A 24,495-nucleotide genomic window follows, 5' to 3' on the forward strand; every position below is an offset into this window, starting at 1 on the left:
TAGAGCACCCCAGCAAGGTAATGTCGGCCACTGGCAAGGGAGACAGTCACATTTTGAAATCTCTTTTATTTCTAAATTGCATGGAAATTTGAAACTCTGTAAGGATGTTTCAAATTCTCATAAGCAAAACAAAGATCACATCTGAGCCAAATTAATTTCATTTCCATCTATCTCGGCAGCGCACTCCATTTATTACAGACACTCTTATAATGAACAATCTGTTCCAAGAGAAACAATCAGATTTCCCAAACCCAAAATACGAAATACATTTCATTCTTGTCTGGGTTCTGACTGACACTTTCAGAGCTTTTGTGCAACAAAGGGCTCACAGATGAAAAGAGTGAAGAATAAAACAGAGCCACTTCCAAGACGACATCAGGGGTTTTAAGTTTAACACATTCCACATTGGCCAAAAGAACTTTCACTGGTAAAATCCAGAAGCTCAGGAGAAAAAGGAAAACCATCCAATTTACTTGTTTCTTTTGGTAGAGTATGTTTCTTGAAACATATTTCTAAAAATCACTCCATTCAAATATGTCTAAGAAATCTCACCACATGAGTCACGGGCTGCTCAGATCCTTGGTGGAAGCAGGCAGGATGTAGAGTATAAATCCATTCATTACGTTAAGTATATAAACGACATGTTGCTAGACTATGTTCCACACAAAGGAAGAACAGAACATTTAAAGTCTGTCCAGTCGGTATTCAGAATCAACCAACCACTAAACTTTTATGAAGCTTCTACTCTGTGCTAAGCACTATAGTTTCTCCAAAGCGTAAAATGATCTCATACTCCATGAAATTGGAGCCAAGTTACAGACATAAAACACGTGAAATTACAGAAAAACTACAAAGAATAACATCGTTACTGTAGAGACTTAGACAAGGAGAAATGAGACTTCAAGGGGGAGTCAGTGGCCAGAGATGGTTCAGATGAGGCACAGTTCGACAGAAGCTGAAAAAGCTCCTGTGATGGAAAGAGCCATAGAGCCCTCAAGAGAGGCTGAAAAGAGGAGTCGGAATTTGAAGAAAAGGAGACAGAAGGATCGCAGAAAGCCTTGAACATCAGGTGGAAGAGTTTTAAAATGTCAAGTACTGGACGAAGCACTTTATGTGTGTGAGTGTGTGGACTCCTCATTACGGCGCTATGACGTGAGCTCTGTGATCCACCCCAGTTTCAAATGAGGAAACCAGGGCATTGAGAAGGTGAATAAATTGTATAGAACCTGATATTCAGTTAAAAAAAAAAAAATTGTAGAGCCAAGACTTAGCGTGATAGGTGAGGTCACGTCTCTGGGCCATCTTGGTCCAATGAAAACATCAGACTAAACAGTCCCTAAAACATCATATAATTCTAAGATTTACCATGGGAAATGATAACAGATGATGTGTAAGGGAGTTGGTGAAACTAGAACTGAATGTTCTTTCCTCTTAAAATAAACCATTTAAAAAATAATGCTATTTATTTAATCAGTGTACATTGCAAAGCAAGAAAAGATGCCATGATAAAACTAAGATTTGGGGTTCCCTGGTGGCTCAGCAGATAAAGGAGCCAGCATCATCACTGCTGTGGCTTGGATCACAACTATGGCGCGGGTTCCATCCCTGGTCCAGGGACTTCCAAATGCAGTGGATGTGGCAAAAAAAAAAAAAAAAAAAAAAAAAAACCCACAAAAAAACAAACAAAAAACCAAAATATTAAGATTTATAAACTGAGTCTTTGTGGGTTAAGAGAGGAGCATCATGTCAGCAGGCTCAAAGGTGGGTAACTAGTAGTGATGTGTAGAAGAGATTTGAAAGGGGATGGGATTAAAAGGAGAAAGAAGCACTAGAAGGCTCATGAAACAACTAGGTACAGGAGAGCCCTCCTCCTTGATACGTGACCTTCACCTGGCTTCTACATTCCTCTTCAGCTGCCTTGGCAAGCTCCTCCCCCTTTCCCCAGTCTCTTTATATTGGCATGCCCAGGGCTCTGTCTTTGGACCTCCCCTCTCCTGTCTGCACTCATCTCCTTGGTGGCATCATCCAGCCCCGTGGCTTTAGTTGTCACAAGACTACACTCAAATCCCTCTCCTGCCCAGACCTCTCTCCAAACTCCAGATCCATACAGCTAACTGACTACTCAATAATTCTCTTTGAATACCTAATAAACATCTTAACCTTAACATGCCCCAAACTGCATTTCTGATCTCCCCCCGCCCCAAATCTACACTACCCAGAGCCTCTGCTGACTCCGTTGATGTCAAGTCTGTCCTTCCAGTTGGGCAGCTAAATATTTAGAGTCATCTTCTATTTTCCTCTGTCCATTGTTTCCGTCAGGAACTCTTGTCAACCTCTCCTTCAAAACGTAGCCAGAATCTGGCCTCTTCTCACCACATCAACCACTGTCATAATGGCCAAGCCACCCCATTTCTCGATTGACTCCAGCAATAGACAGCTCCCTCTGCTTCCATCCTTATCCCCCTATGGTCTATGGATGACATAGCAGCCAAGGTGAGCCTTTGACATAGAAGTCACATTATGTCATCCTAGTACTTTGAGCCCTCTCCAGCGGTTGCCCGTTTTACTCAATGTGAAAGCCAGTCTTCCAACAGCACAGAGGTCCCTTCACGGTGTGCCATCCCTCCCACCCACGCACCTTTCGCCTCCCTGACCAACCCTTTTACTCTCCACTGGCCGCTCTGCTCCAGTTGTCCTAGTCTCCCAGCTGTTTATCAAACATGCCACGTGCACTTCGGAATCCTTCTGTGGAATGTTCTTCCCCCAGAGAGCCACTCCCTCATCTGCTTCGAGTCTCTGCTCAAATCTCATCTTCTAAATGATGCCTTCTCTGATCAGCCTCCTTAATACTATGTGATAATAATACCTTCCTTTGCCCCACTTCACATTCCCAGTTCCTCTGACCATGCTCCACATTTTCTTCCCATAGAACTGAACTTCTAACATATGAGATAATTTATTTCCCTATTATTTCATTGTTTATTACCTACATCCCATGACAGCATTTTGCTCACTTCCCTTAGAACAATGGTCCTCAAAGTCTGGTCCCAGGACCAGCAGCACCTGCATCACCCAGGGACTTGCTATAAATGCAAAATTCTTGGGCCCTACGCCAGACTTAGTGACTCATAAACTCTGGCGGTGGGATCAGCCATCTGTTTAACCAGCCCTGCAGATCATGGTGATGCAGGCTCGAGTTTTAGAAGCCCGAGCCTAGACCAATGCCTGGCACAGCGTAAGATCTCAATAATAATGGGTTAGGGAGTTCCCGTCGTGGTGCAGTGGTTAATGAATCCGACTAGGAACCATGAGGTTGCGGGTTCGATCCCTGACCTTGCTCAGTGGGTTAAGGATCTGGTGTTGCCGTGAGCTGTGGTGTAGGTGACAGACGCGGCTCGGATCCCGCGTTGCTGTGGCTCTGGCGTAGGCCGGTGGCTACAGCTCCGATTCTACCCCTAGCCTGGGAACTTCCATATGCCGTGGGAGCGGCCCAAAGAAATAGCAACAACAACAACAACAACAAAAAGACAAAAGACAAAAAATAATAATAATAATAATAATGGGTTAAATGAACTTAAAAATCCTCTTTAACTGATAATTTCCTTTTACCTACAGAAGAGGACACCCAGAAACTGTAGTATACAATAACATGATTGACTGGCCCCAGGTGAATGCGTGACACAAGCTGTCCCCCTCCCCCGCCCCCCCCGAAAGAAAGAAGCACCACCACCACCCCCCAACACACACACCAAAGTTTGGTTCTGATGTTAAGGCTGATGACACTGCATGCACCAGGAGAATTTGAGAGAAAAGTTTATTCGCACAAAGAGTCCCTCAGGGAGAGTCCCTCGGGCGGGCACAGGCAGGTCTGGGCTGGCCTGGGCAGAGCAGAAGGAATGGGTTAGGCCTTGATAAGTGTCCGGGAGGTAAAACTAAAGAAAATTCCAGCTGGCACCAAAGGAGAAGGTAAACTCACAGACTTCCCTGTCACCTGCCCATATGGGAGGCCAAAGGCAACAAGAAGGGTGAAGTGTGGAATTCCCGTCATGGCGCAGTGGTTAACGAATCCGACTAGGAACCATGAGATTGTGGGTTTGATCCCTGGCCTTGCTCAGTGGGTTAAGGACCTGGCGTTGCCATGAGCTGTGGTTGGATCCCGTGTTGCTGTGGCTCTGGTGTAGGCTGGTGGCTACAGCTCCGATTAGACCCCTGGCCTGGGAACCTCCATATGCCGCGGGAGCAGCTCTTTCTAGGGGAAAAAAAAAAAAAAAAAAAAAAAAAAGAAGGGTGAGTAGGAGCAGCTCTTTCTAGGGAAAAAAAAAAAAAAAGGTGAGGTATAAAAACAAGTCAGTGGCCAAATATTTTTATTTTTATTTTATTTTTTGCCTTTTGGGGACTGCACCTGTGGCATATGGAGGTTCCCAGGCTAGGGGTCAAATCAGAGCTGCCACAGCTCACAGCAACGCCAGATCCTTAACCCACTGAATGAGGGCCGGGGATTGAACTCATGTCCTCATGGATACTAGTTGGGTTCATTTAACTTCCAAGTAGTGGCCAAATATCTAAAACAAGATCAGATTCTTTCTTACATTGGGTGAGCCAGTCAAATTCTCTTTCCCAGGAAGCTGGAATCAAGACTGAAATATAGGCAGCCAGCATCTGTATATAGCTGAAACCGAAGGATATATAAAAACTCAGGGGCTGCCATTTTTCCTCCAGAGATGGAAGAGGAAGTCAGTCTTTAAAGAGAGAGACACAAGTGTAAGACTCAGAGCTGCCTGGACTCTGCAGCCTTACTGGGGCCTGGCTGCGTTCTTCCAAGCAGGCTTACTTGCAATCAGGGGCTTAATTGAAACCATAAGTCAAAATAAACTAAACAAAGGTCACTGTTGCGGCGATGAGATTGATTTTAAAGGAAAAGAAAAAAGACAGCTCAAAGGAAGAGGAGATGACACCTAGCATAGAACCTGGCACAAAACAGACACTGAATTCATCAATAAATAGATGAGCATGGAGCAAGGTAATGTTCAGTTAGAGGCTAAGAGGGAAAAGAAGAATTGAAACTTCTTAATGAGGTTTAAAAATAGGGATGACTCTCTTTTATCTGGTAGCTCTAATTTTTTTTTATTGGAATGGTCATAGACAAAAGGCAAACCTCTATTCATAAAAGAGTTTCAATGAATTCTTATCCGAATTGGAAAAAATGTACGAATTTCATTTCCTTTTCTCCTGCACCATTGTGATTCCTGACCCAGCATCAAACTCTATTGCTCATACTGCTTATGACGACCTGCAGAAAAGCACCACCCCGGGAGAGAACAGACTGGGGAGATGTGGGCTCCAGAAGAACTCAGCACAGGCTATATGCTAAGCACACGATTTCCCTGGAACCAGGACAGCGCAGGAGGAAGGCATGAGCGAGTTCAAGTGTCTGGCTCACCACCTGCTATCAGAGTAAAGTTGGGCAAATTACTTAACTTCCCTAAGACAGTCTTTCTGGAGTAAAATGGGATTGAAATCAAAGTAGTAACACCACCTCAGAGAGTTATTACTGTAATCAATGGAATAGTGAATTTTAAAATGTCTATCATGCAGTAGTCTTTTTAATTAATGCTGTTTCTCAGTCTCGTACCTCCACAAGCCATTGTGCCCACTCGCTATTTGCTTTAGAAATGCAGGAGTTCCCGTCGTGGCGCAGTGGTTAACGAATCCGACTAGGAACCATGAGGTTGCGGGTTCGGTCCCTGCCCTTGCTCAGTGGGTTAACGATCCGGCATTGCTGTGAGCTGTGGTGTAGGTTGCAGATGCGGCTCAGATCCCACGTTGCTGTGGCTCTGGCATAGGCCGGTGGCTACAGCTCCGATTGGACCCCTAGCCTGGGAACCTCCATATGCCGCGGGAGTGGCCCAAGAAAAGGCAAAAAGACAAAAAAAAAAAAAAAAAAAAGAAAAAAGAAATGCAATAGCCCAGCACTATGTGGCATTTGGCCTTATATCCATTTTACAGATAAGGAAGGTGAGATCAAGCAATTTTCCTAAAATCGTGCTCACAAATTTCTAGTTTTTTATACTTTATATCACATTACCTAGCCATTCTCAATTTAAAAGGGAATAATAAAAGAAATGAGGCTATAAAGAAGGGGAAATTGGAAAGTATCTACAGAAAGTATGTAATTTATAAAAGTTCCTCAAAAAAATTTTCCAGATAGGCGTTCCCGTTGTGGCTCAGAGAGTTACAAATCTAACTAGTATCCATAAGGATGTGGCTTTGATCCCTGGCCTCGCTCAGTGGGTTAAAAGATCTGGTGGTGCCGTGAGCTTTGGTGGGGGTCACACACACGGCTCAGATCCCATGTTGCTGTGGCTGGGGTATAGACCAGCAAGCCTGGGAACCCTAGCCTGGGAACTTCCATATACTTACTTCAGGCGTGGCCCTAAAAAGGCAAAAAGTTAATGAATAAGAATGAAAAATTTTAAAAAATTTCTAGATAGTCTAAATTAGTTTTCTATAATAAGGGAAAACCCAGTAAAGTTCACCTAACTTTACTATTGTCTATAGAATAATGTTTAGTAAAAGCACAACCTAAAACTGCAAGCCAAGTCTATATCATAGGTATCTACTGAAATAACTCCATATTTTACTATAAAATATCTATTTTTAAAGAGCAAAATTATCCTGAAACTAAAAACTAACCACTCTCATGAAAAAATTGCAATGTTTTTCACTGCTATTCCAAAAGAAAGGTACATTTTCCTGCTAGAATTTAAAAGCTAAATTTAAGGTTTAAGTTAAGGAGGAAACTTTGTGGGGAAATTTTGCTTTAGCCACTTAACATTATGAGAGAGAATGCTCATAAACTGTGTCATAAATGAACTACAGTACCAAATATAATATCAATAAAGATACACAGGTCATTAATTTATGGCACTTCTCATTATCCTAGCAGTATAGCTTGGACTTCATTTTATTAACTTTCAATGAAAGTTCTGCTAAATGAAGCCCAAGAGTCAAACCTCTCCCTGGAGAAAAATTAGGCCTTGATGAAATATTTGGTCCCTCACTTTGAAATAACTCCATCTCTGCAAATTAGGAAATATATTAGATTCCAAAGAAATCAAAACATCAGAAAACCATGAGCTGATATGACATGCTAAACCAATGCTAGACAAATCCTAGCAATTCTCTCAATTTAATTTACTTTGAAAAATATGATAATATAAAATGCCACTAAGAACTCAGCTTATAATACTAATCAACTACTAAGAGGAAAAAAGTAAAATAGAAATATGATAAAATTTAGAACAGCCATCAGTACTACAGCCAACCTAGGCTTAAAATTAGATGCTTGAGACTTGGGTCAGTGAGTCCCTTTTTCTAGTACTCTATTCACTGGTGACATGTTTTAAGTCAGGCAATCATTTCAGCAAAAAATGTTAATTTATGAGTATAACCCATAACTAAGAACAACAGTAGTATTTATTAAGTGCCTACTGTGTGATAAGTGCTATAGTTAAATATCTGACATGCATAATTCCATTTAATACTCATAGGAATTCTGGTAGGTAAAGACTATTATTACGTCACTTCATAGATAAAAGTTATTTGCCCAGTATCACATGGCTAGTGTTTGCGGAGCTGAAACTTAAACACAGGTCTGTCTCTCTCTGTCAACCCAGAAACTTTATTTCTATACTGTTGATCCTAAAAAAATAATGATGGATGCAGGAAAAGATCACTAACTATCAGAGAAAGGCACACCAGAACGACAGTGACATCTCATCTTACCCTGGTCACAGTGGCCATCACCAAAAGATTACACATAATGGAAGCTGGAGAGGATCTGAAGAAAAAGGAACCCTCCCACGCTGTTGATGGGAATGTAAATTGCTGCAGCCACTATGGGAAGTGGTATGGAAGTTCCTTAAAAAACTCAAACTAGAACCACCATACGATGCAGCAACCCTACTCCTGGGCACACATCTGGAAAAGATGAAAACTGCAATTTGAAAAGATCATGCATGCCAGTGTTCACAGTAGCACTATTCACAATAGCCAAGACATGGAAACAACACAAGTCCCCATCAACAGGTAAGTGGTTTAAGAAGATGTAGTATGTATATTCCACACTATATATAATGTGTGTGTGTGTGTGTGTTGGAATATTACTCAGTCATAAAAAAGAATGAAATATGGTCATTTGCAGCAACTTGCATGGACCCGGAGATTATCATACTAAGTGAAGGAATTCAAAAAGAGAAAGACAAGTACCCTATGGTATCACTTATTGTGGAATCTAAAATATGACACAAATGAACTTATTTATGAAAGAGAAACAGACTCACAGACATAGAAAACAAACTTATGGTTACCATAGGTAAAGAATGGAGAAGAAGGATAAATGAGGAGTATGAAATTAAGAGATACAAACTACTATACATAAAATAAATCGGCAAGCAACAGGGAGTTATTGTATAGCACAGGGAATTATATTCAATATCCTATAATAACTTAAATTTAAAAATAATCTGAAAATATATATATATATATATAACTGAAACACTTTGTTGCACACCTGAAACTAACACAACATTATAAATCAACTTCTTCAATCAAAAAAATTTTAAGGATTTAGATAAAAGAATGTGCATTTGCAGCTTTGCTTATCAATACAAAATACTAGAAAGTATCTAGGAGTTCACGTCATGGTGCAGCGGAAACGAATCCGACTAGGAGCCATGAGGTTGTGGGTTCGATCCCTGGCCTTGTTCAGTGGGTTAAGGATCCAGCATTGCCCTGAGCTATGGTGTAGGTCACAGATGCGTCTCGGATCTGGTGTTGCTGTGGCTCTGGCGTAGGCCGGTAGCTATGGCTCCAATTCGATGCCTAGCCTGGGAACCTCCATATGCCACAGGTGCGGTCCTAAAAGCACAAAAGACACACACACACACACACACACAAAAAGAAAAAAAAAAAAGAAGAAAGAAAGAAAGAAAGAAAAGAAAGCATCTAAATATCCAACAGTGAAGAATTATTAAATAAACCATGATGCATATATCTTTTTCTTATTGAAGTATAGTTGGTTTACAATGTTCTGTTATTCTCAGGTGTACAGAAAAGTCATTCAGTTGTATATTTTTTCATATTCTTCTCCATTATGGTAACTATAGGATAATATAGTTCCTTGTGCCATACAGTAGGACCTTGTGGTCTATTTTAAATATATTAATTTATATCTGCTAATCCCAAACTCCTCATTTATCCCTCCCCTACCCCTATCCCCTTTGGTAGCCATAAGTTTGTTTTCTATGTCAGGGAGTCTGTTTCTGTTTCATAAATAAGTTCATCTGTGTCATAGTTTAGATCCCACATTTAAGTGATACCATATGGCACTTGTCTTTCTCTTCACGACTTCCTTCACTTAGTGTGACCATCTCTAGGTCCATCCACGTCACTGCAGGTACGATTTTTTCATTCTTTTTACAGCTGAGTCATACTCCATGTGTATATATACCCATATATACACTAGGATATATTTTTAAGATGCAATGCCATCCAGCCATTAAAAATTACGTTTTGAACTACCATGAGATACCACTTCACACCAGTCAGAATGGCCATCATTAATAAATCCACAAATAACAAGTGCTGGAGGGGCTGTGGAGAAAAGGGAACCCTCCTGCACTGCTGGTGGGAATGTAAACTGGTACAGCCACTATGGAGAACCGTTTGGAGATACCTTAGAAATCTATACATAGAACTTCCATATGACCCTGCAATCCCACTCTTGGGCATCTATCCGGACAAAGCTCTACTTAAAAGAGACACTTGCACCCGCATGTTCATTGCAGCCCTATTCACAATAGCCAGGACATGGAAACAAGCCAAATGTCCATCAACAGATGATTGGATTCGGAAGATATGGTATATATACACAATGGAATACTACTCAGCCATAAAAAAGGATGACATAATGCCATTTGCAGCAACATGGATGGAACTAGAGAATCTCATACTGAGTGAAATGAGCCAGAAAGACAAAGACAATTACCATATGATATCACTTATAACTGGAATCTAATATCCAGCACAAATGAACATCTCCTCAGAAAAGAAAATCATGGACTTGGAGAAGAGACTTGTGGTTGCCTGATGGGAGGGGGAGGGAGTGGGAGGGATCGGGAGCTTGGGCTTATCAGACACAACCTAGAATAGATTTATAAGGAGATCCTGCTGAATAGCATTGAGAACTATGTCTAGATACTCATGTCGCAACAGAAGAAAGGGTGGGGGAAAAAAATGTAACTGCAATGTATACATCTAAGGATGACCTGACCCCCTTGCTGTACAGTGGGAAAATAATAAAAAAAAAAAAAAATTACGTTTTGAAAGAATCCTTAATGGAATGGGAGGAAAGTCAATTATGTATTAAATAAAAATATCAGATGTCAAATAATATGTACACTATGATTTAAATTATGTATTAGATATATGTGCGTGTATATATGTGTATATATATACATATTGTGTGTAGACCTAAAATAAATGGATATCTCTAGGTCAGGGTTTCTCAACTTTCGCACTGTTGACATTTCCGACTGGATCTAACACTTTGCTCGGGGAGGGAGTGCTGTCCTTTGCACTGCAGGCCGCTTATCAGCATTCCTGGCCTCCACCCTCTGGACCCTGGAAGCTCTCCTCTAGATTGTAACCAAACATTAACACAGAACCTAAGTCCCTGGGGCCCTTAGAATTGCTTCAGATTAACAACTGCTAACTCTGGATAATAGGAAAACAGATGAGATTTATTTCCAAAATTTCTGAAATCAACACGACTTGCATTTAAAACCCAGGTGGAAAAAATGTTATCTTAAAAAAGCAAACTCACAAATAAAACGAGGAATGAGTTATGGGTTAAGAGACTACACTGCAATCATGGAAAATACGCATCACAGGAGTTTTAGAATATCTGTTTTTTTCATCAGAAATTACTTAGTAACTGCTTAACAGAAAAACAAACAAACAAACAAACAAAAAACCTATAGAGGAAAGAACTCGAAATCTCTGCTACCTGTGTCAGTAACATCCGAGTAGTAACAGCAGAAAGAGGTGGGTAAACCAGAATTGGTTTAGTTGTCTCCCCAACAGCATCACCAATGAGCTTCCCATTAGAACAATAAGCAGCAACTGCAAAGATGTATTTTTCATTGGTCTCTAAACCTTTTACTTCAAAGATGCTTTTGCCATCAGCTGGTATCTATTAACAAAAACACATTTCAAGTTACGTATGGAAAATTAAAGTAATGAGACTTTAAAAATATAATTAGGTGACCCTTATCCGTTAAGGGAGAAAATTTTTTCATTTACTGTTAAGATTTTAGTTATAACAAGTCAAAATCAGGGAAAGTCACTAAACTAATGACTACTAAAGGGGAAAAAAAAAAAAAAACCCACTCAATTGTCATTAACAAGACTTTAGCTAAGATCTCCTGACATTCCAAGGTTCTTTTTAATTTGACGTACCGCTTCCCCTGAGTTTGGGAGATGGTTATTATTTAGTCTCACTTTTCCATAGCTCCCTTTTGCTTTGCATCCCAAAATGCAGTACCAGGAGACCTGCCAAGGAGAGAGATAAGCCCATCATCTGTTGTCTGTTTAACAAGGCATTCAATTTCTTTTATCGTGATATGGCCAAAGGAATAGTTTCTTAGAGAAAAATATAACGATTCGAGTTTTAAAACATGAAACCTAAGTTTACAAAAATGTCTAGGTTCGATCTTTGAAAAAAGGCAAATGCAGTTTTTACCTGGGACTACTGAGACTAAAATATTATTCATTATTATTTTTAACTACTATGAAATGAGCAGTTCCTATGTGTTAAGTATTGTTAGGAAATTTGCACATACTTTCTAATATTCACAACATCCCTCTGCGATAGGGTTACTATTGCCATTTTACTTTCTAAAACATGGAGATGGAGAGGTGTTCAATAATTTGCCCAAGATGAGAGAGTGGCAAGGAGGGACTCCAAACATGGCTTAATCTTGATGAAAAACAGATCAACACTGAAATAATTTTGATATCTTATTTAATAATATATGACCAAAAGCAGATGGTAAAAGAAGCAAGATACTAAATGTCAGTATTTTAAATAAAATGTAAAAATGCATACGAAAAAGCCTGGAAGAACATGTTCTGAAATAGGAACAGTGGGAGAACCTGAATGGTTAAACGATAAGATTATGGGTAATTTTTTCTCTAGTTTATCAATTTTCTGAAACACGGCATTCCCTTGATAATGCTTAAATACAGACGTCAAACAAAAGCAAAATGCAAATTACGCCGAAACAATCAAACTTAAACTGGACCAAATGGTTAGACAATGGTCTTTTTGCCCAGATGTCAAATACTGGAGCTTCCTCATTGTGATGAACTATTCTCACTGCAGGGGATGCGGGAGCGAGTTTACACCCAGGGAAAAGCATTATTAGGAGCCACACTGTCCAGGGGTTAGTGATGAAAAGGCTGTCATTGTGTGGCACTGCCTTTTCCCCCAAGGTTCCACCTCACAGTTCAACTACTAAACGAGAAAAAAGAGAAAATGTAATTGTCTCGAAGAAGCAACTGCCTCTAATGGCTTAGCCTGCTGTTTTTTTCCTCAGGTCAACAGAAAAATCCTAATTGTGTCCTGTCTGCACAAGGAGTTCTCAACTCTGACTATGCAGCAGAATCATTTTTCAAAATACAGTTTTGTACAGAATCAACTATTTTTTAAAAATTGTATATATCCAAGGCCTGCCTCGCCTCAATGAATAAGAACGTCTGGGGCAAATAGCCAAAGTTTTGTGTTTCCAAAGATTTCTCAGGTGATAGAGGAGACAAGGTAAACTTCAAGGACAGAGAGAACCCTGAAGAAACTTGGAAGCTGAAGCTGGGAGAAAAACATTCAGCTGAATCTCAGAAGACAAAAAATTAGAAACTAACTTTCCTTGACTTCTCATGCAAAAAGGGTACCTTAGAGAAAAAAAAAAAAAAAGGCAGAAAGGGAGTGTTTTATGACATATTTCACTATTGCTCTAAGTTAAGCTCCACGTATAAACGAGAATTTGAAGGGTAAATTCTCCCTCAATATTTACAGGCAGTCTTTCTATTTCTACTTTGTTCCACAGATGAAAACATCCTAGTTGTGTAACTCGAAGAAGCAATGTGTCCTTAGAATCCTCTACATAAGAGTAAGGACACCATGGACAAACTGCCACTCATTTGTGAATAAAAGTTTATAAATAATATTAGCTTTTTCAACTATTAAAACAGATGTTAAGGCAACGAATGCCCTAACAAGAAATGTGGACAAAAGATGGCTGAAATCGCAAACTAGAAAATGTATTTAAGCCCATAGCACCATCTAGCGCTGAGGAGTGGGAAACACCAAGTCTAATTTCCAGGCGCACACAGCTCTACCGAGGTATAGTATACACCAACTTCACGCCATGGGCCGAGGGACGAGGCGTGCAACTGCAGGGCACGTGTGGGACTCGCATGTCTTCCTATGTCTAAGCATTGACAAGATCTTGTTCACTAAACCAAAACATTCCAATAAAAGCAAACAAAAAACCCTTGGTACATCATCCAGTCTTAGTTCTGCACTGAATTTCCAGAATCGGTGAATCCTCATTTCAAATAGATTCCCAAAACCCCAACCTGAATTTTAAAACTACTAGTCGTTGCAATAGTGCATTACACAGTTAAGTGTAAGCTGGATATGGCTTCTATCCCCCTAACTGTAAGGCATTACTAAGGCGGTGTTAACTTCTCACTGAGGTGCATCTCCCAGTGGGCTGAAGCTCCTCAAAAAATGGATCCATGCTTTATTTGTGTTTATTTTCACACTTTACTGCACATAGAGCTTGAAGATATGAGACACTTGATAATGCTCAATGAACAGAATGTATGGGAAAAGAATCAGATAATATAATCACAGTGTATAACTTCATTAACTCATTTTAGCAACTTTACTGTCTAATACATAGAGATGAAAGGACATGGATTAATATGCCAAGAATATGATATACTATCTCATTTAATTTTCACAGTAGAAACATGTTACAGATGAAAACAAAAACAAACAAACAAAGAGCCCTCACAAAGTATATTCAGATTTCCTAAGGTCACACTGCTGGGGCAAAGCTAGAATTTTAAACTTTGTCTGACTTCAAAGCCTATGTCCTTTCCTATATCAAGGTGATATAAGCTCCAGCAGAACATCCTAAGGAGAATCAAAGAAACAACTTTGTTTTTTATACAACATCAAAGAGCATGCTGTTCATTATCCAAAAGAGAAAAATTTAATACTCAAAATATAAATTAGGTGGAACCAAATGCTTGTTAGGGAACTAAATCTCAAGTTATGGTCACATTTAGACTAAGTTCTAAGGGATGGGAGAAAGAGCTTCAGTAAATACGTAAAGAGTTATGACTTACAATGCGTTTGGAATTATCATTTGTTTGCATTGAAAGAATCCCCATTTACTTGGAAGAACTTTGGGAAGAACCCCTCAGTTCACCACCCCCAAATTTTCTTATCTTCATTACTGGCTCTGAGAATAACTTCTATCCTATTCAACTGTCTTATTCTATTTGAATGAGACGTCAATCTTGAGCACACTAGGATGTCAGCATATGACTATGTCACGGTTATAAATTCACTTAGAGAGAGATGCTTCTCTCTTATCTCTCCTTACTATAATTTGGGTGTAGAAAAGCTGTGTGGAGTTGAAACGGAAATAGCATAAAAGGCAAAAGGGTCATGAAGAAACTAAGTAGAGTGAAGGTATTGGAATACTGATACCAGTGTTCAGAGCTTGTAAATAAGATTATTCGAGTCCTAAAAGCAGTAAAAGTATCAATCATTATATCATCAAAGTACTTGGGTTGCTCTGCTTGAGGGAGAGATCAAAACAGACAACATACCTTAACATCCGAAATAAAAGGAGCCGGTTTTAACGTCACAGAACAATGAGTTCGGGCCAGCAGAATGGGTGGAGGAGGGACTCTGCTTTTCCTTCTTTTGGTAATTTCCAAATATCTCTGATATGAATAGAGTATTCTTTGTTCTGCTTCAGTCTTCTCAATTAAAGAATAAGCTTCCTACAATAAAATGTGAAAATAGGAAAATATATTTCAAGAGCTTGAACTTCATTTTATTTGGAAAATGCTGGTTATGTTAAAACAACATTATCCTGAGATACGTATTTTTTGAGCCTCCGTGGAATACACATTTCCAGCATTGAATGACTTTCCAGAAGTAAAAAAAACAGCTCCAAATAAGGCCAAGTGAAAAAATAGCTAGTAAGGCAACGACATTATATTTATATGTCCAATATGTTTATCATTTTATCATATATTATGATAAGGCATTTCATTTTCAAATAAAATCCTCTGTATATCTGCCATCATATTACATTGTCCTTAAAAATTTTGTAACACGATTTGCATTCATGCTTATGAACTGTACACCTACACTTAAGGAAACTTGAAATGTGACTCTCAAATAATGACTATTGATATATATGAATTATGAAATTAATATTAGTGAGGGTTTCTACTATCAGCTAACAGAAATAGACAAAAATACTTATTCTATGAACCTAAAGGAAAGGCAATCACCTTTTTTAAAGATTATACATTAAGTGATAATGCATAAAACAAAAAATAAATAAAAATTAGAAAACCTAAAAAGTATTTCAGAAGCAAAGCTAACTATATCAGCAATAATAATATATGCTAGTTAAATTTCTATTTTACATTAAATTAAAAAGCAAAGACTCTGAGTACTAAAGCAAAAACCCACATAAAGGCTAAAATTGAGTGATAGAAAATAGAATAAACCTTTCCAACAGATGGTGCTGGGACAATGAGACATCCACATGCAAAAGAAGAAAGTGGGACCTATACATCACATTACATGCAAACAGTTAACACAAAATGAATTACAGACCCAAATGTCAGAGCTAAAATTATAAAACTCTTAGAAGAAAATATAGGAGTATATCTTCACAACCTCGGGCTGCAGAACAGTTTCTTAGATATGACACCAAAAGCCATCAACGAAAGAAAAAGTAGGTCAATAGAAATTCATCAAAATTAGAAACTTCAAATGATACTGTCAGAAAAGTAAAGACAATGGACAGAATGGAATAAAATATCTGCAAATCATATAACTGATAAAGGATTTGTATTCAGAATATATAAAATACTGCTACAAGTCAATAATAAAAAGGCAAAAAAAAACACATTAAAAAATGAACAAAGTGGAAGTTTCTGCAGTGGCACAGCAGAAACGAATCCAACTAGGAACCATGAAGTTGTGGGTTTGATCCCTGGCCTCGCTCAGTGGGTAAGGATCTGGTGTTGTGTGAGCTGCGGTGTAGGTTGCAGATGAAGCTCGGATCCTGTGTGGCTATGGCTGTGGTGTAGGCCGTTGGCTGCAGCTCTGATTTGACCCCTAGCTTGGGAACATCCATATGCTGCGGGTGAGGCCCTAAAAAGACACACACACACACACACACACAAATGAACAAAGGGTTGAATATACATTTCTCCAAAGAAGATAAAGAAATGACCAGTGAGCACATGAAAAGATGCACAACATCACTGGTCATCAGAGATGGAAATACAAAAAGTGACTCAAGAAGCAGAAAAACCTGAACATAGGAGTAATGATAAAAGAAAATGGGAAAGATACCCAAAAATCTCTTTCCCACAAGTATCAGCCTCAACTGATTTCACTTTTAAAGTATTTCAAATCTCAATGAGCTGATAATTCCAATGAAATTTTTAAAATTCTAAATGCAAAGAAAGATGGATATCATCTCAAATAATATTATAAAATTATTATAGTTTGATAACAAACCTGTAAAAATGACTACACTTAAAAATATAGAGCAATCTTCTTACAAATTCAAATGCAAACATTCTAAATAAAATACTAAAACACTGCTCTAACAATATATTAAAGGGATAATGCACTATAACTAGATTTTATCTCTCCCAGGAATAAAAGGACAATTTTATATTAGGAAGTCTAAGAATATAATTCAGTTTATCCATAAATCAAGTGAGAAAAAAATATGAGTACAGGCTCAATGGCCAAAAAGATATTTGAAGTTTTAATTTAAGTTCATTATTTATTTTAAAAAAGAAATCAAAAGGGACATTTAAAAATATCCTGAGAAATAAAATGAAACTACAAGATACCAAAACTTATAAGATGCAGCAAAAGTAGTTCTAAGAGGGATGTTTGTATCAAAAATGTCCCTATTAAGAACAAAGAAAAATCTCAAACAATCTAACTTCACACCTCAAGGAACTAGAAAAAGAGCAAAACTTTAAGGCCAAAGTTAGTAGACGGAATAATAAACATTAGAGGGGAAATAAATAAAAGGGATTATAAAGACAATAGAAGAGATACACTAAAAGAAAAGCTGTTTTTTGAAAAGATAAGCAAAATCAACAGACTTTTAGCTAGACTAATAAAATATAGAGAAGACATATAAATAAAATGAGAAATGAAAGAGGAGACATTACAGCTGATACCACAAAAATACAAAAGATCATAAGAAACTACTGCAAACAATTATATGCCAATAAACTGAACAACCTAGAAGAAATAGAGAAATTCCTAGAAACATACTAAGTATCAGTAGTGAATCATAAGGAAACAGAAAATAAGAACAAGAAAGGAAATGAATCCGTGATCAAAAAATCTCCTAACAGAGAAACATCCAAGACCAGATGATTTCACTGGTAAATTCTGCCTGAAATTTAAAGAATGCAAATCCTTCTCAAACTATTCCAAAAAACTAAAAAGAAGAGGACACTTACAAACTGATTTTACAAGGCCAGCATTATCCTGATATCAAAACAAAACAAGGGTATTACAAGAGAAGAAAACTACAGATCTGGGGAGTTCCCGTCGTGGCGCAGTGGTTAACGAATCCGACTAGGAACCATGAGGTTGCGGGTTCGATCCCTGCCCTTGCTCAGTGGGTTAATGATCCGGCGTTGCCGTGAGCTGTGGTGTAGGTTGCAGACGCGGCTCGGATCCCGCATTGCTGTGGCTCTGGCGTAGGCCGGTGGCTACAGCTCTGATTCAACCCCTAGCCTGGGAACCTCCATGTGCCGCAAGATCGGCCCAAGAAATAGCAACAACAACAACAAAAAGACAAAAAAAAAAAAAAAGAAAACTACAGATCAATATTGCTGTTGAACATATATGCAAAAACCTCAACAAAATATTGGCAAACCAAATTCAACAGTACATTAAAAGGATCATAAGCCATGATCAAGTGGGATTTACTTCTGGGATACAAGGATGGTTCAACATAAATATGACACAAATCAATAAATGTGAAACATTAACAAAATAAAGAATTAATATCATGATTTTAGTACATTCTGAAAACGAATTTGACAAAATTCAATATCTTTCATAATTAAAAAAACCTCTCAACAAAATGGATATAAAAGAAACATATCTCAACATAATAAAAGCCATATATGACAAACCTAGCTGACATCATACTCAGTGGTCAAAGGCTGAAAGCAATCTCTCTAAGATCAGGTACAAGACAAGGATGTCCACACTTAACCACTCCTATTCAACATGGTACTGGACATCCTAGCCTGAGCAATCAGAAAAGAAAAAGAAATAAAAAGCATCCAAATCAGGAGTTTCCGTCATGGCACAGTGGTCAACGAATCTGACTAGGAACCATGAGGTTGCAGGTTCGATCCCTGGCCTTGCTCAGTGGGTTGGGGATCCGGCGTTGCCGTGAGCTGTGGTGTAGGTTGCAGACACGGCTTGGATCCCGTGTTGCTGTGGCTCTCTGGTGCAGGCTGGCAGCTACAGCTCCAATTAGACCCCTAGCCTGGGAACCTCCATATGCTGTGGGAGTGGCCCTAGAAAAGACAAAAAAAAAAAAAAAAAAAAAAGGAAAACAGTCTCCGTTTGTAGATGACATGATTTCATAGGTGGGAAACACTAAAGACTTAATACACACACACACACAACTGTTAGAATTGATAAGCAAAACCAATAAGGTTTTTAACACTAATAACAAATTATCCAAAAAGGAAATTAAGAAAACAATCTCATTTACACTTGTTCACTATGGCTGAGAATTTAAACTGCTACAGTCAATATGAAAAAGGTTAGAGAAGTTCCCCCAAAATTAAAAACAGAACTACCACATGATCCAGCAATCTCACTTCTGGATATGTACCCAAAGGAAAGGAATTATCTCATAGAGATAGCTGCACTCCTACATTCATTACAGGATTGCAGGATTATTCACAATAGCCAAGATATAGAAACAACCTAAATATACATCAATGGACGAATGGATAAAGAAAATGTGGGGTGTGTTTATGTCTGTGTGTGTGTGTGTGTGTGTGTGTGTGTGTGTGTGTGTGTGTGTGTGTGTGTGTGATGGAATATTATGCAGCCTTTACAAAGAAGGAAATCCTGGAGTTCCCATTGCGGTGCAGCAGAGATGAATCCGACTAGGAACCATGAGGTTGCAGGTTCGATCCCTGGCCTCACGCAGTGGGTTAAGGATCCAGCATGGCCGTGAACTGTGGTGTAGGACTCAAACACGGCTCGTTTGAGCCGTGCATTGCTGTGTCTGTGGCGTAGGCCAGCAGCTGTAGCCTAGCCTGGGAACCGCTATATACTGTGGGTGCAGCCCTAAAAAAAATGCCAAAAAAAGAAGGAAATCCTGCCATTTGTAACAAGATAGATGCCAAGTGAAATAAACCAAGCTGAGAAAGAGAAATACTGCATATCACCATTTATACGTGGAATCTAAAAAAAAAAAAAAAAAGTCAAATTCATAGATTCAGAGTAGAAGGGTGACTACCATGGGCTGAGAGAAGGGGGGAAACAGGGAGACACTGGGATAAGGACACAAAGTTTCAGTTATAACACAGATAAGTTCTAAAGATCTAATGTACAGCATGGTTAATAATACTGCACTGTATACTCGAAATTTACTAATAGATCTTGACAATTTTCGCGTACACACACACAGACACAAAGGTAACTAACTCTGTGAGGTGATACATGTGTTAATTAACCTGACTGTGGTCATCATTTCACAATGTATACCCACATCAAATCACCACATTGCTTATTAGCATTGTATTTGCCACTTATACCTCAACGAAGCTGGGAGGAGGGGCAAACCTCCATAAACTAGGAAAGTTCTCTCTTTAGCATGAAAAAAAAATATTAATTTTATTAGATAGCCAAAATCATGGTTAACAGTGAAGCACTAAAAGAATCATCAATAAAACTCAGAAGGATACGGAATACTGCTATCCCTTTTCACTCTAGAAATTCCAGCCAGTTTAATAAACACAAGAAAAGAAATCCTGAAAATGAGAAGACAAAATGTCTATCTCCCAAATTTCAAGTGCAGTTCATTCTAATATAAAATCCTGTGCTGTTTCTCCTACCTATCTTTCTTTTCTTTTCTCTTTTCTTTTCTTTTCTTTTCTTTTCTCTTCCTTCCTTCCTTCCTTCCTTCCTTCCTTCCTTCCTTCCTTCCTTCCTTTCTTTCTTTCTTTCTTTCTTTCTAGGGCCGCAACCGTGGCATATGGAGGTTCCCAGACTAAGGGTCAAATAGGAGCTGTGGTCACCAGCTGACAACACAACTATAGCAACACCAGATCCAAGCCACACCGGATCCTTAACCCACTGAGCAAGGCCAGGGATCGAACCCGCATCCTCATGGATCCCAGTCGGGTTCGTTAACCGCTGAGCCATGATGGCAACTCCTCTCCTACATGTGAAGTTTGAAATTTCCATTTGGAAATCTGGACTCAAGCTCAAAACAAAGGATAGGACTGGAGAGAGGTTGTGGGAGTCACGCATCAAAGTGATCTTTATTTATTTATTTTTAGGACCACACCTGCAGCATATGGAAATTCCCAGGCTAGGGGTCGAAAAGGAGCAGTAGCCTTGGGCCTACACCACAGCCACGGCAATGCAGGATCCTTAACCCACTGAGTGAGGGTAGGGATCGAACCTGCATACTCATGGATAATCAGATTCGTTTCCACTGAGCTATAATGGGAACTCCCAAAGTGATATTTAAAGCTGAGTGAGTAAATCGGTTCCCTGTGGGAATATATATTATAGAACTATAGGGTCATATATTTTTTCCTAAGATAATGAAGCCTGGCCAAAATTTAAATCAGAATCCTCATTTTTATTTTTTATTGGAAACGGGTGACATTAAAGTCTAAAATCATTAGTAGTGATTAAAATTCATCTGTAATAGCAAGTGATTTTTAATTTTACTTGTTCTGTGTCAGGAGACTTCAAAAGAAAAATTTTTTTCTTGCATCTGCATTTCAAGAATCTTAGTTAGCTATGTGCATGGGACAATCATTCCTTCAAGTGAGAGGGGATGTGTTCTATGGTAACCATGTTTCTACAGCCTACATAGCAAAGACCTTAGGCATTGGGACCCAAAGGCTAATTTATATACCCATGATCTTCAGTATAACTGTGGAATCACGGAGTGAATAAGTCAATCACAGGGCTAGGATGCACCTGCCATTCTCTATTAGCAATCTCCATTTTACTTGTTCAACCAAACTGAGGGGAAAGTGGAGAAGATGGATGCAAACAAGGGTAAGGACCAGATGTTGAAGAATCTGGTGGTATACAAGACTAGGAGAGAGGGCAGACATGAGCTGTGCCAGGCCAGCCCAGAGGACACAGCCAGCACAGGGTTGGGCACAGGCTCATTCGCCCCTCCATCCTCTACCTCTCCTAGGGGACAGATGTGCCTGCAGAGCAGGGCTCCCTTGACAGGCAGGAGTTTGCAAGAAAGAGGGCAGAGCTTAAAAAGGCAGGTGGAGTCCCAGGGTAACTGTGGGAAAATGTGGAGAGAAGAAATTCCTACCTGAACAGAAGGGAGATGAAAACTTTATTTTGACCACTAAATGCTAATGTGACTTCATGTGCATCACGGGCTGTGGAGACCAAGATATTTCAGGGTAAAATCAGTCTAAGGAAAAATTAGGCAACACAAGGGAAGGAGATCAATGCCTTGGAATTTAAAGGTTCGGAGCCTGTAAAATATACCATCAGCACTGGCTCACTTGTCTTAATATTAACACAGACTGCCTGTGACCTCATCTCAGTTTTACTGGCCAACTGCCCTGGGCTGACCACATTTATTCCCAAAATCTTCCTTGGTGGTTCCTCTCCAATGAACCAGCTGGACACTAATATCATCTGACCCTATCTAGAAGTTTCTCTCTGCGTATCTATGAACCCAAATGAGACTGAAAAAAGCTTCCTGGTGTCTGCCATGGGCTAACATACAGACATTTCTCAAATCTGGTTCCTGATCAGTTTTGACTCTATAGTTTATTCTAAAGTTAAGATGGTCCATCCCTACTCCAAATATACTTAATACAAATTTCCAGGGGTAGACCTTGAACATCTGTCTCATCAACAAATGCCAAGGACAACTCTGAAGTACAACATGGACTGGGAACCACCAGTGTAGATAAGTAAATCAGCCTCCCCGCTTCCTCCTAAGCTCTAGCCCACCGATGGCTCCTCCAACACTTGTTCCAGCACGAACTCCCCCCACAGTCCATTTTATTCTGATCACAACTGTTCTTTCCACCCTCATTTCCCTCTCTCTTTTTCTTCCCAGAACTACCTCCCTATCAAACATCCTTCATAAGAGAAAAAAAGCCACTCATCTGCTGATAATGCTCTTTCATACCTCTAAGTTTTTGCCTCTGTCATTCCCTCTTTCTAGAGGGTCTTGCAGTCTCTTCTGTGCCTCAAGACCCACTCAAACACTGGCTCCTCTAACTGCTTCCAAGATAAGTCCCATGGATTCAGGATCTCATTGCCTTCATTCACACAGCCTTTCTTTGCGCAGGTACAGCACAATATGGGATCTGTTTATGTGACTGTCCAAACTCTCTAAATAATAAGTGTGTCTTGGTGGCAAGGACAGTGCTTTACCTCTTTGGGCTCAATAAGTGTGTTTTGAATGAACAATAAATAAAATTACAAAAAAAAGAGGATAGTTTTTACTATACCTCATTTTAAGACAGCAAGTTTAAAATTTTCTGTTTATGTCTTAACCATTCTTTTTTTCTTTTTAGGGCCATACCTGCAGCATATAGCAGTTTCCAGGTTAGGGGTCCAATCAGAGCTGCAGCTGCTGGCCTACATCACAGCTACGGCAACGAGGCATCCAAGCCACGTCTGCAATCTACACCCCAGCTCTTGGCAATGCCAGATCCTTAACCCACTGAGCAAGGCCAGGTAGCGAACCTACATCCTTACGGATACTAGATGGGTTCTTAACCCACTGAGCCACAATGGGAACTCCTGATTAGGGGTTTTTTTTTTGAAGGCAGTTCCTCAAATAGGAGGGGAAAATGACAGCAGAAAAGAAGTTCTGAAAAATTCCCATGAAATAAGTTCTACACAATTTTGAAAGAGAAAGTTATCAATATGCATGTGGCTGTTGCCTATCCATGTCCAACGTGTTGCCTGTATATCCAACAAAAGATATTCTTCTAAACCAGCCAGTGCAACAAAAAAGAAGCTTATAGATTTAGAGAACAAACTTCTTGTGACCAGTGAGGAGAGGGAAACGGGGAGAGGCTAGGTAGAGATAGGGGATTAAGAGGTACAAACCATCATACATAAAAGAAACTAGAAGATATATTGCACAGCACAGGGAATACAGCCAATTATTTTGTAACTATATAATTAAAAACTATAAATGTAGTAGAATGTTTAAAAATTGTGAATCACTGTACTGTATGCCTTATATAATGTTATACAACTATAATTTTAAAATAATAATTTAAAAAACCATATTGTTTGAAGCTGCAAGACAATAGTACTGAAGTCCAAAGTTGTACTTTCTGAATGTAAATCTTTCTGCCTATAGTTTCCATGAAAAAGCTTGTGACCTGCCTCTTTTCATAAGTTACTCAGTGCATACGGTGACAGATTGACATTAAATACATTCAAAAATGGTTTAACATCCATAGTGCAGCAAAACACCCATGGAAAGATACAATGCAATTCTGAAGGGCATGATTAAGACACACCTAAACAACTATCATAAGACTGGAATGATAAAGTGCCATATTGACACTCAGCTAGTAGCTTTCCCAAGGTATATTCCGGGTTCTCAACAATATTATGTACGTTTCAGAAGGAGATAAAAAGAATCCTGGCCAAGAACATTGCTGAGAAAAATGTATATAAATTATAAGAGCTAAGTGAAAAGAAAGAAATGTGGAGTTTGGTAGAGAAAAATATATCTAGAGCACCAAAAATCATTCTGCTATAACAAAATATGAATATTCCAGAGTGAAATACAAAACAGTGGAAGATAAAAAAGTAGTAGTAGTAATAATAATAATAATGGCTAATATTTC

General features: G+C 39.1%; 1 protein-coding gene across 1 annotated transcript in view; it reads right to left on the reverse strand.

The window, feature by feature from the left end:
- CFAP54 (cilia and flagella associated protein 54) overlaps window positions 1-24,495 on the reverse strand; it is a 310,179-nt gene that overhangs the window by 213,339 nt on the left and 72,345 nt on the right. Inside the window, 3 exon segments of the mRNA XM_021092730.1 lie at window positions 11,069-11,254; window positions 11,521-11,613; window positions 14,968-15,144. Coding sequence (XP_020948389.1) covers window positions 11,069-11,254; window positions 11,521-11,613; window positions 14,968-15,144 — 456 coding nt within the window.

The sequence above is a fragment of the Sus scrofa genome, chromosome 5 (genome assembly GCF_000003025.6).
Source record: "Sus scrofa isolate TJ Tabasco breed Duroc chromosome 5, Sscrofa11.1, whole genome shotgun sequence".
Classification (NCBI taxonomy): Eukaryota; Metazoa; Chordata; class Mammalia; order Artiodactyla; family Suidae; genus Sus; species Sus scrofa.